The 13,567-nt window shown below is 38.5% G+C and overlaps 1 protein-coding gene across 2 annotated transcripts in view; it reads left to right on the top strand.

Moving 5' to 3' along the window:
* Positions 1-13,567, top strand: part of LOC119549314 (homeobox protein abdominal-B) — a 42,991-nt gene that overhangs the window by 19,603 nt on the left and 9,821 nt on the right. For both annotated transcript variants that reach the window (XM_037857292.1, XM_037857300.1), the window contains exons 2-3: positions 4,754-5,692; positions 9,248-9,627. In XM_037857292.1, coding sequence (XP_037713220.1) covers positions 4,768-5,692; positions 9,248-9,627 — 1,305 coding nt within the window. In that variant the 5' untranslated portion in view covers positions 4,754-4,767. The remainder of the gene's footprint in view (positions 1-4,753; positions 5,693-9,247; positions 9,628-13,567) is intronic.

The following is a 13,567-nucleotide window of genomic DNA, read 5'->3' as shown; positions in this document are numbered from 1 at the left end:
GGGGTGGTGGGGGGTGATGGGTTGGAAAAGGGGGCGGAAGCTGGGCGGTACGGGCGTGAAGATACAAAAAAGGGGGCGGACAGAGTCAGCCGCACAGTTAACGTCAAAACTAACACACGGCCCAGAGACGAAGAAAAGCCAGCCAAAAGCTGAAAAGCAAAGACGATGACGAACATGAACAAGGACGGAACGAGCTGGAGAAAGAGAAGGGGAGTCCACAATGACACTTGAGATAAAAAAGGAACATTTTAAAGAATCTGTCTTAAAGACATACACAATTTAAGTGAAAGTAAAACTTTATTTAGGTTCGTACTTCTTGAAGATTGATTACATACATTTTAAAGGCTGTCCATGTAAAAGTTTATTAAAACTTATAATTCTTTTTCATAAAGGATCCTAACTGAGCATCATAAATATTAAGTTTTATGACTATATTTTTTGGTTTTATATTTTTTAGATTGTTAGAATAAAGTAATAAACATAAATATATATTTTAATTGACTAATTTTTGTAAGCCACCTGTTAAATCTTTGCAATCATTTTATGAGTTCTAATTATGATGTTTATTATAACGAAGTAAGGAAGTCCTTTTCTCTCTTTTTCCTCTTCAAAATCAATTTTTTTTTTTAGTGAACAGGGGGAAATCGGTTGAGGACGACCAAGAGACTCTGACGAAAGCTGCCGTGGGCCAAATGAAGCAGACCCTGATGATGATGATTCGAGAGTGGCTTGTTAAAATTCCAACAAAACGACACAAGCAAAAAGTCCACCCCCCATACATGTCCTGCCCTCTGACCCATCCCCTCGTGTCCTCTGACCCTCCTGTGGAATTTTGTACTGCGTTGTTGTCAATGCAATAAAATGAAAATGAAATAAAATAGACAAAATGCTGGCAAGCCAGAGAAAGACAGACGGATGGTTGGATGGACAGGACCAAAAACCATCTCCCAAGGCTCGAGGCCAAATATGGCTGGCAAAAAGTTGCCCAAATGACCAAAAATGTAGACTTTCCGATGAACGTAATTTACGTTCAGATGCGACACAAGGCAATCAGGAGCGAATTCTCAGAAAGGGGGTTAGTATCTGTGAAATCTGAAAAGTTATTTAAAGACTTATAGAACCGGTGAAGCTCTTTGAGCTTGTAACTCTCTTTTGTTTACCAAGAATACAGTTGTTTTAGAGGCATTTAAGAATTTTGGAATATATTTTTAAGTTATTTAAGATCTATCACATTTCTAGTAGTACATCCTAACAAGTCAAGCATACAAATGACCGCAACGATTAGGTTTAAAGAGATTTGTTTGGGCACTTAAGTGTTGGGATTACAATGGCTCTTCCACGACATACAGTTTAGCTGTTGTAGCCATCTTTAACATTCCATCCAATATATTCTCTGTCACACATTCCCACCCACATTCGCATCCACATATCCACCGCTCCTGACTTGACACATGTGCCATGGCAGCGTGGTGGCAAGTCCAGCTAACAAAACTTAAATGCCATTAGCCCTCGTCCTGGCACTCGACACTTGGGTCCTGCCACAGAGCGCACGATTGAGGGGCTGGGGATGGGGATGGGAATGGGAACGGGGGCTTATCAGTGGTAGGGGGCATTGAAGGCCCTAACAGAAGCGTGCCAGGTAACTAATACACACACTAAGCTACTGAACGTGCCACAGGGCAGGGCACTCTTTTCGGAAGGTACACGGAAAAGAATTGGTCTTGGAAATTCAAGAACAAATTGGTTTAAATTAATATTTCAGCTCGAAATAAAAAAAACATGATACTGAATTACTTGCTATCTATTACTGTGTTTATACTATGCCTAATTCATGAATGAGCAAATTCATGAATTCGATAACATTCGAAAGTTGACTATGAATTCAGTCCCAATTTACGAAATGCTAAGGCACAGCCTACTTCATAGCCCACTACTCTATAGAGCTCTATATCAAATTCAAAAAATTTTACAGCTTTAATAATATCATTTCATGAATTTGTCTGCGTTGTATAAACAGGGGCTATTATAATTTTATGTGTTGGAGAATGCATGAAATTCATAGCATAAACATAGTTATGTACAACCTCAGTTCAGAATTATAAGAGAACTTGGTTGAAGAATTTTTTTAAAACTTCTACTGTAATATATATAAATTAATATTTCAAATTTGCTTATAAATTTTATCATGTTCAACAATCTTTAAAATCACTAAATATAATTGTTGAAAACTTAAACCTTATTAACAATACCATTTTTAAATTCAAGACTGGAATACTATCTCTAATATTTTTGTAATGGTCCCAAAATTATTTTTAGATTTATTTTAGTGAAAGAAAGATTGATTTATAAATTCTATATTTTTTTCTCAGTGCAGGGCCTCTTTAGCCATCTCTTTTTTCTCTCTCTCTCTCTTTCGGCGTTCGGGGCTGGAAGGCAAGGCAATTGAAATAACTTCTTCCGCTTGCCTGCGCTGCTTCCGCTGCTTGAATATGTCCCCCAAATCAGCCAGCAACACATTCCTGACACCCCCCCCCCCCCCACTCTCTCTATCCAACTCTAACCACCCACCCCACCACCCACCATCATCGCTTTGAATTGGCTTTGCGTTTTGTTGTTGCTGTTTGCCATTTATTTTATTTCTCTTTAAGTGATTTTGCCAGGCGCCTTGGCAACATGTTGCTGGCAACATTTGGGAACTCTCTCTCTGTGGCGCATGTTGAGAGAGAATTTGGCCAAGGCTGTGTGGGTGGGTGGGGTGTATCTGTGTGAGTGGCAAATTTCTTCGTGTCTCCCTTTGTTGTTGTTGTTGCTGCCGAGCGGCAATAAAAAACATTTAAGCACGCATCATTTTATTGAGCGCGCTGCTAGAATCTGACATTCGGACTGCGACGCCAGCTGCGCCGTCGACGGCGACTGCGGAAAGTGGGTGGCTGTTGGGTGGCTGTCTGCCCAGTGTGTGTGTGTGTGTGTGTGTGTGTGAGTGTCGGGGTGAGTGTGCACTTTGTATTAATTTAAATTGCTTTTGGGAATGCCAGAAATGAGTTGTTACAACGCATAACGATGCATTGAAAATGCCAACAAATTAAGTGCAGATTGTTTACACACATTTTAGCCAAGTGAATTTTAATTCATTCTACTGCAAATATTTGTGTTGCATTAAACTGCACACAAATTGTAAGGATTACAAACTAATTTTCAAATTACTTAAGGAATTTTTGGGATTTCTTAACTATTGGTATATATTGACTCTTATATTATTTGACTTACATTAAAAAAGAAAATAAGTGTCGTTGGAATTTTAGACATGTCTTAATCATCTTTGAAAAATAGAAATACCAAAGCAATTATATACATTTATAATTGTTTTATTAAGACTTTAATCATCTAAGAACCGCAGCGTTAAATATACATTTCAAAAGCCACAGACTTAAGTGATTATTAAACTTCTAAAAACACCATGCATTCATAAAAAATTACTCACATTAGCTTGTTTAAACTCACTGAAACCAATTACCAAATAAAGGTCTTAAGTTCTATAAATTTATTTAAATTTAATAAGCACTTTAATAAATTTATATGCCGTTTCCATACTGCTCCAATTTAAAAAATAATAATTTCCCTTGTACATTTCACACGCTTTTGACTTAACGAATTAAGTTAAATTGTGTCACACTCAAATGTTGTGCCATAAATTTTCAGCAAGCACTCGCAAACACAAACGCACGCTCACAATGACAAATGTACAAGGCTGTGCGACACCGCCCCACCGCCCACCGCCCACTTTACCCTCCCCCTGAATTCAGCACTTGAAAACGTATGTGCCGCCTAGTTAGATCCTTCCTCTCGCTCTATCTGCCATCCGTCTCGCTCGCACTCTCTCCCTCTTTCGCAATGATTGTGCAACATTTTGTTATGCAAATCACAACGCAGTGCGCCAGGAAATAGGCTACGCCTGACCCACCCAACTTGCCTCAACCCAATTCAGGCGAAGCCGAAGCCAAGGCCCGCCGGAGGGTTAAATAAGTTGAACTGCACTGAGAAAAAAACTGCTGATCTAGGCTCAATCAATAACATAAGGGAGTTGTTTAAAAATGAGGTTGATTTAATATGTTGATTGACCATTCAATTTTATATTAAATCTAACAACTAAGGTTGGCCTACAATCTTTCCAAGCACTTATCACTTTATTAATCACAATTAAAACAATTTCGCTTTTTACGGATCTGACAAATATGTGCTAATTACACCTAGATCACTAAATCAAATTAAATTTAATAACTTTTTTATATGATATGTCATGACATATCTGCAGCTCTGTTTTCGTATAATTATCATTAATGAAGTTTTTAGCTAAAGCTAAATTACACAATAATACATAATTGAAGTGCAATTATCACAGTTTTTTTCATTTCTAAATTGATCTTACAAGCTCAATTATATTTTTTGCCGTGCAAATTGCTGCACAGGCAGCAAGTGGCAACGGACTGACGCTGTATTTTATTGCATTACTTTTGGGTCTCAGTTGGGGGGGAGGTTAAGTGGGGGACGGAGTCTACTGTAAACGAAGCCTTTTGGCCTTCACGTCGAGGGCGGGCACAAATTACATTACCAGGCGCCAGTTGGCAGGCAAACCATTAACAAGTTGACGACAAATGTGCAGCTGTTCGGGCTAATCTAAGTTCCTTTCCCACTTTATCTCAATTTTTCTGTGCTAACTTTATTTTCTGTGTTCTTTTTTTTTTCGTACCAACAGGCAGCGTGGCCTAAATGATGCCCGAAACTGAACGCGAAACTGAAGCGGAAATGGCTAGCGGTGCCCTGGGGCATAATTATGGTATTGTAAAGGATCAACAACAGCAACAGCAGCAGCATCATCACCACCTGCAACACCATCAGCAGCAGCAGCAACATCAGCAGTCCCCATCCGATCTGTTCAAGATGGCCTGTAATGGCTATAATTACAGCAGTCCCCTGACCATTCCGCCCACCTCCATGACCATGGTCAGTCCAATAGGCAGCAGCAAGGAGAAGCTGGTGAATATGTTGCGCGTGCGCGACAACAACAATTTGGCCAGCCCGATCTCGGATAGTCCGCCCACCACGTTCCTGCAGAAGCAACTGGAGGCGGTTGTGGCTCCCCGGCCAAGTTCAGTGCATCCCCAGCAGCAGCAGCAACATTCGCAGCAGCAACATAACCTTCAACAGCCACAACAACAACGGCGTTCAGCCAGCACACCTGCAATCACCACCACACCTGGTCCGCCCACCAATTGGCATGCCCATGTGTACGATCGCCTACCGCCCCGCCCAACTCCCCACTCCATCGCCGACATCCTGGGCATATCCTTGGTGAAGAAGGATCGCTCGGAGGGAGCCTTCGATCACCATGGTCCGGCCAAGTCACCGAACAGCATACTGAAACCCTATCAGGATCAGCAGCCCATGAGGAGCTCCTCCATTTCGATGAGCGAGGCCAGCGAGGAGGACAGCGGCGCCCTGGCAGGAGCAACATCTGCCGCAGCAGCAGCAGCAACTGTCACCGCAGCAACTGTTGCAGCAGTAGCAGCAGCAGCCACTCCGCTCGATCAGCCGCTCAATCTGTGTGTGGCCAAAAAGTCCCGCGACAGCAACAACTCACCCATGCCGGCCACCAAACAGAGCCAAATCCTCGGCAAGTCATCCACCAAGAAGGGTAAGCATTGGGCATTACTAAAGCACTGAAAAAAAATATATATTATATGGGGGGAATTAAAAATATTTTAATTTCATTTCAAAAGGCAGGAAAAAAAAATTGTTAACAATATATTATAAGAATGAAAACAAATGTAAGGTTAGGTAAGGTATTTTTGTATTCAAAGTAGAAAAATTTCAAGAACAACTTATTCTTCAAAGTTGATAAGCAAGTAACAGTTAACAGCGTAAAAATTTTTGTAATATTATTAAGAGGGTTTTTATTTCTAAACCGATCTCCATCCCATCTCTTGCGTCTTTGCTTCTGGCATGGGTATTTATTCAAAGCAGTACAGTTTTAAGAACAATTTATTCTTGAAATTAGATAATTATTTGCGGTTCATATAAGCAAGTTAACAGTTGACAGTGTATATATTTGGTAATATTATTGAGAGGGGTTCTATTTCTGAAGCGATATTTTTCCCATCTCTGGCTTGTTGGCGCATGGCATAGGTATTTATTCAAAGCAGTACAATATTAAGAACAACTTATTCTTGAAATTAGATAATTATTTGCGGTTCATATAAGCAAGTAAACAGTTGACAGTGTATATATTTTGGTAATATTTTTGAGAGTGCTTCTATTTCTGAACTGATCTCTTTCCCATCCCTTGCGTATTGGCGCCTGGCATAGGTATTTATTCAAAGCAGTACAGTTTTAAGAACAACTTATTCTTGAAATTAGACAATTATTTGCGGTTCATATAAGCAAGTTAACAGTTGACAGTGTATATATTTTGGTAATGTTTTTGAGAGTGCTTCTATTTCTGAACTGATCTCTTTCCCATCCCTTGCGAATTGGCGCCTCGCATAGGTAGGATGTGTACGCCATGTGGCAACGCTCGACGAGGCTGCCAATTGAGCGGAGCGCCGAGCTCTCAACACGCTTCAGCGAAGCGTGCGGCGGGCAACGCGGCGTATGCGTGTTTTGCCAACTTAAATGATGCCCATCGGTATCTTCTTGGCCCGCTCGCCGCATCTTCCACAATTTTTTCGGTTAGGCTAATGGCCAGGTCATTAGAATTTACCACACTCCAGTTAGGTTTCGGCTCGTCTGTCAGCCACTCAATTTTCTATGAATTTTATATGCCATTTACAGCATGATTACAGTTGGGAAGTTTCAAGAAAGATTTTATTGAAGCTCATAAAAACATATTCTGAGTAACAAATATTATTATGAAATCTATTCCCAAAAATATGAAATTGTTATTAAAAGATTTCTAATGATCCCTTATTTTCTTATATTTTCCTCTGCACTTCTATTTGATATATCTGACCGAAATCTCTTGGTAAATCAATCAAAACGTGCCAAAAATTGTATAGCAAACCCATTGTTTGCTTATATATTCACCACATTCTGTTTCGATAATTAATAAACTATTGAAAGTGTAATTGGTCAACAAAATGTGCAAAATTTAATTAGATGCACTTTTGGCTCGTTGCTTTGTTATTTTTATATTTCATTTTATTTTATATGCGAATTGAAAATGGTTGCCAATTTGAATATGCATTCGCTTTGGCTGCATTAAAATGATTTAATTCGAGAGAGGCCAGCGGAATGGGACGAAAATAAACGAAAATGCAATTAGCAATTGCCACGGCAACAATGAAACCCATACAAAATGGCAATCGGTGGGCAAAATAAGCAAAGTTGAGAACACAATTTGAATAATTTTGCTGCCGCTGTTCGCTTGGCGCGTTAATTGCTCAATGTTGTGTGTGTGTGTTCCGCTTTTATTGTTATTAAAATCACGTACCAGACTTGGGCAAAAACAACAGCAAAAACGAAACGATTGAATGACGAACTTCCAGACATCCGATTGTTTGACATAGTCATCGGTTAATTTTCGCTTAATTACTTGTTTGCAGCTGCCATAAATGGAACTGCCGTCAAATCGAGTGGAGTTTGGGCACCAAGTTGAAGCCTAATACATATAGATTTTTGTGTTTTTTTTCTTTCAAGTGGGTAGCTTGGCATAACGACATTTAAATGCCCGGCGACGACTGGGCCTAATGAAAATGACATGGCAATTGCCAATTGGCGTTAAGAGCTACCGAGCCACCGAGCCACCGAGCTACAGGGGTAGCAGCCAATATAAGCAAACATTTGTGCAAAGTTTTTATTGTTGTTGCTCTAATTGCACAAGTTGCGGGCTTTTAACGCTTGGCCAGCTTGTTGTTTTTCCGCTTTTGTTTTGCCATTTAGTTTTATTGATTTCGCGCCATTGGGGCGCCCTTTACACTCCACTAACATCGTCTCCCATTTCTCTGGGGGGGGCTGTGTTCGATGGTGAAAATTGCCAATTGCCAATGGCGACAGCGGGAATACAACGACAATGGCATTGGTGTCACAACCGCCCCCCTAATTAATCACAGTGTCATGCATATGAGGCCGCCGGGGCCCACGCGGCGTATTAGCAATGCGACAAACGACACAGCACACTGCGATATCGAGCGTTTTGCATTTAACTGTCAATTAGATTTCAATTATGCATTGGTAATTGAAGTTGTCCAGCCAGCGCTCGACTCATGCCAGACACGTTTTGGCCCCGTCAGGTCCAAAAGCCGCGAAACGAAGCATATGGCACTTATGGCACAGTTAACACTTGTTTTCGCCCGATATTACAAGTCGGCCATTGGCCAATGAAAGGGCCCAATGAATGCCCTGCGAAGAATGCACTAGGTCAAAAACTATCAAAAACATCTGGCAGGTATACATAGATTATAGTAAATATTAGGGGTAGAATCCCCTGGAATCTATTTACTAGGGTGAAACCCATTTAAAACATCTATCTGGTATAAATATTAAGGTTTTTACTTTATCCTTCCATAATTTTAATTTCTTTTGGATTAATCTAAAATATTTCAAAATTCATTTTTAGCTATTAAATACACTTCAAAATTTTTATATTCGTATAGATCCTTAACTTAAAGAATATAACCAAACTGGGAAACACATATTGATTTTGTAAGAAAAAGTAAAAAAGTAAATACAGAGGTTTTTTAAATTTATTCTGAGAATGCCAGGGTATAGTAAATACACTTGAATTTTGTTGTTTAAAGATCAAGTTATATCAAACAACCATATAAGAAAAGAGGTTCCCGAAATGTTTTCTTAGAATTAGAGGGTATATTTATTTTCTCAATCGAGTTGCTCTTCAAGACTAACAACCCACTTAATCCAAGAGTACGAAATCGAAAACAAAAGCCAAAGCTTATGGCAAATGACAAACAGCAAATGCATATTGAAAAGAGAGGCAACCAGAAATAAGAAAGAAAGCACACATATAACCGGGGAATGGAACAATGCATAACAACAAAAGGCAGTTGGCCCAGTCGAATGCTGTTACATTTGGACGGGCTAATTGCAAAAGCGGTTATGAAATGACAGCCAAGAGACCCAATTGAGGTTAAACAGCTGCGATTCGATAGAAAAGTGAGGCAAACACGATCAAGGCAAATATGCATACTCATATATGGTTAACTTTTGTTTTTTTTTCCCCCCTGTTTTTCTTCAGAGAGCTCTGGTAAGCCGGCGGCCAAGAAGAAGAAGTTAACGCCCACCGCGGCGGCAACGGTGGCTCTACCGCCGGACATCAGTCCCACGGGCAGCAGCGACAGTCTGATGCGGGACAAGCTGATGGCCACCGGCAACCTCAACAGCTCGCCGGGCGGAAATGCCAATCCGCAGCTGCAGAGCAACGCCAACAGCACGCTGGAGACCACCGAGGATGACTCCGACTCGGGATCCACGGATGCCCGGCGCAAGAAGAAGGCCCGCACCACCTTCACGGGCCGCCAGATCTTCGAGCTGGAGAAGCAGTTCGAGGTGAAGAAGTATCTCAGCTCCAGCGAGCGCACCGACATGGCCAAGCTGCTGATGGTCACCGAAACTCAGGTAGGACTATATTATTTTTTAAAAATATATATATGATTAAATTTAAAAAAAATATATAAGACAAGAAAGGGCGTTTGTAAAGCCAGACTGTGTAAATAAGAAATATCTAGAACTTAGATAATCGCGAACTTGTATGCCGATATTCATAATAGATTCCTTTGTCATTTCATTTGGATTGCCTTTTTTATGATATATTACTCAAAAAAATTATAGCTCAAAGCGAAATTATATATAAAATATGTCCTAAGAAGATATTTTTTTTGTGTCGCCGAATGAAGAAATCGCATTAATGCGATTTTTGCAATAAAACATTAAAGGACACTTTTAGAACCATAATGAGTCTCATAAAATACTTAGATTAAAGATGCTACAAATATTTTATTCAAAAAGAATAAAATATTAAGTAAGTATTCTTGAAATTCTCAATGATTCCCTACTTCCACAAATGTTTAAACTATGATTTATGTTGTTTTTCCCTCAGTGCTTAGCATTTGAAACACCAACGAACAGCATGTTTTAGAAGGATTATTTGGTTTATTTAATGTGACAATATTTTGCTGGTCAAAGCTAGCTCAAAAAGCACAATCGCAATTGTGGCCATTTAATTAAATTAAATACTTTTTAAAACCTCTCGCTCTAAATTCCCATTTAATGCGCATATTTACCCATAAATATTCGATTGTCTGCCTCTGTGCGTATGCTTATATTATTTAATTTGCCTAATTTGCGCGCGGAAATCCACAACGAAAAATACAAATAATATATGGTTTTATTTTCGATAGATACAGTGTCTTACAAAAAATTTGAACAAACAGAAATTATGTTATTGAAATTAAATATGTTGTAATTAAATATGTTGCAATATATTCTAAAGCTTTAAAGTTAACATGTATAATTATAATTGGATTGACAACTATCAAAAAAAAAATGATTACAGACCTTTAAAATTAACTCTAATTGGGTTTTAAAGCTCTGATGCGAACTGTAGCTGTGGTCGGAGAAATAATAACAAGCTAAATTAAATTCATAAAACGAACACTTTGATAAAAATATGCACTTTTCGATCCTGCTGTTTGCATTAGTTTAATCCGCTATTTATTTACCCAGCTAAAATCTCCCCGGGAGCCATGCAATATATCGTAATTTAATTGAAGCGCATAACAAGAGGAAGCAAGGTGTGATGCTGGTTAATGCCTCAGTAATTATTATGCCGAATTGTATTTTGTTGCACTTGCAGCAGCTGCCCGAACATGTGATTTTGTGAAGGAGAGGGGACATTTTCCAGGGTGGAGAGGGGAGGTGAAAAGCAGGACAAATTTACAATTTGCATGGAAGCCAGAAATGCCTTAAAGCAAAAGCAAACTCACACTCGAGTGCACACACTCACACACAGAGTAGCCTGATTGTGAAATAAATTGAGATTTATTGACTAATTAGAATAAATTAACTTTGCAGCAAGGACATGCCCGGGGCCCAACTGCTGTCAGCCAATTAAGAGCAACAACAAAATTTATGTACAAACACACCCACATGATTACCAGCGTGTTTGCTCTTTAAGAGGCGCTAAATTAATCAAAACGAGCATTTTGCTAAGAATCGGGCAAATGGGCCTATAAACCCTTTGCGGTTTCTGTCCCAAGCAGGATAATTTGAAAAACCGCCTAAGTCGTTTGTTATCTGCATTTGCAGTTGACAGCTTAGAGTTTAAACAACTTAAGTTCATTCAGAACTCAATTCTAGTTAAATTATAATTCTTGGTTCCTTCTTAGGAAAATATTATTGGTAATCACTGCATAAATTTAAATCTGCAATAGATTGTTTAACGATTAAGTTATCGGGGACATTATACTCAAGGGAGTAATAGTAACAAGTATTAAATAATATACATCATGACTTATTTATTTGCAAAAAATACTAGTGATATAGAGATGCCAGTGTTGTAAAATGCTTATTAAATCATTTTAACAATCTACCCAATTACGCTTTCACTAGCCACTTCATATCCTGCACATATATATCCAGGACTACAGGACTTTGTCCTTGTCAATCCTTACAATTAAATAATATACAACACGACATATTTATTTAAAAATATACTTGTGATATAGAGATGCCAGTGTTGTAAAATGCTTATTAAATCATTTTAACAATCTACTCAATTACGCTTTCACTAGCCACTTCATATCCTGCACATATATATCCAGGACTACAGGACTTTGTCCTTGTCAATCGTTACAATTAAATAATATACAACACGACATATTTATTTAAAAAAATACTTCCGATATAGAGATGCCAGTGTTGTAAAATGCTTATTAAATCATTTTAACAATCTACCCAATTACGCTTTCACTAGCCACTTCATATCCTGCACATATATATCCAGAACTACAGGACTTTGTCCTTGTCAATCCTTACAAAGCTGTCAAAACTTGGGGCTGTCAATGCAAACCCGATTTGCATTAATAATCTCACGTTACGCATACGCCGTGTGGGAGCTCAAATGCCATAAGACTAATTGGCTGCCATGGCAAAAGACCCAGTCAGATAAACACACAGACATACCCATAAGAGGGGGCGGAATGAGCAGTATATAGATGTAGATGTAGATGGAAACCAAGCAAATTGGCCATGGCAACAACAAGGATATGGCGGCGGAGTCACATCGAAATGCTTGCTTAATTAAATTACATTCTCCATCAAGTCAATTAATTACAAGTTGATATACACATATAAACACTAAGGACCCTGCAACGTGTGCGTGTGTGTACACTGGAGAAAATTCTATAAACTACTAAAACCCAAAATGATCCCTTTTGACTGGAATGTATAACAAATTTGGCTTATATTTTCCCACAGTGCTTTATATTTGATATCCAACTGTCTGTGTGAGCCAAAATGTTATGCATGTCGACATGTTCAAGTGTTTTGTCTATGTTATTAATATTATAAGCTCGGTCCAGTCATTTATCATCCTGGCAAAGGACATGTCCGCCTGTGTGTGTGTGCGTGAGAAACCGACGTCAATTCAAGTGCAATGCACAGATTTCCCACACACACTTGTGTGTTGTGTGCTCCTGTGTTTATATATAAAACACGGTCAGGGCACATAAACATGTATGTGTTAATCACAGCAATAATATCAGCAAATTAACTGCAGGACACGGCTCTTAGTGTGTGTGTGTGTGTGTATCCTGCTGTGGCCAGGCATTAAGCCTCTTGGCCATTTGCATTGGCACTTGCCAATTTTCCCATCGAACAACCGCTCACACTGGATCAACTTTTGCAGCGAGGGATTTACGTTAATTGGAATCAAATTACCAACTCCTGCCGTAATTGCCAGCCAGCCTATTCGACTGCAGTTGAAAACTTGTAATTATACCTGGTATAATCGGATCAAGGTTTTTCCCATTTCTTAGGAAATTGCCTAACAAGGGATTTTGTTATTACTTAATACGGGCTTTTGTTCTTTAGTTAGTTCAGAAGGTTAATTTAAGCGTATAAGAAAAATTTAAATCTTACAGTTTAGTATGGTTTAATTATTGGTTATTGTTTTCTCAATTGTTTATAAATCAAAAGGAATTATATTCCGTTAAATTTTAATTTAACACATAAATGATCCGTCTTATCATTTTAATTTTTTAATTACCAATTTGTTTTGTTCAAAAAATGAAGTTTATGAATAGATAATTTTTCTTATTTATAGAAAAATTGCCATAGACTCAAAACTTGTAATTATTATAAAATGACAGTTCGATAAAGCAACAATGATAAAAAAACCAAAAACTGCTTATTACAATTTTATAATCATTTCTGATTCTGATACATATGAAGTTATATATGTTATGTTTCAATAAAAAATATGATCTTCTAGCTAACACTGTGTTTAACCCCATATAAGCATAATAGACATAAAAAAGTGAGACAAACGAAAAGCCAG

This window comes from Drosophila subpulchrella, chromosome 3R (genome assembly GCF_014743375.2).
Source record: "Drosophila subpulchrella strain 33 F10 #4 breed RU33 chromosome 3R, RU_Dsub_v1.1 Primary Assembly, whole genome shotgun sequence".
Lineage (NCBI taxonomy): Eukaryota > Metazoa > Arthropoda > Insecta > Diptera > Drosophilidae > Drosophila > Drosophila subpulchrella.
The sequence above is the reverse complement of the archived record's forward strand: the minus strand, read 5'-3'. Positions and strand labels throughout refer to the sequence as shown.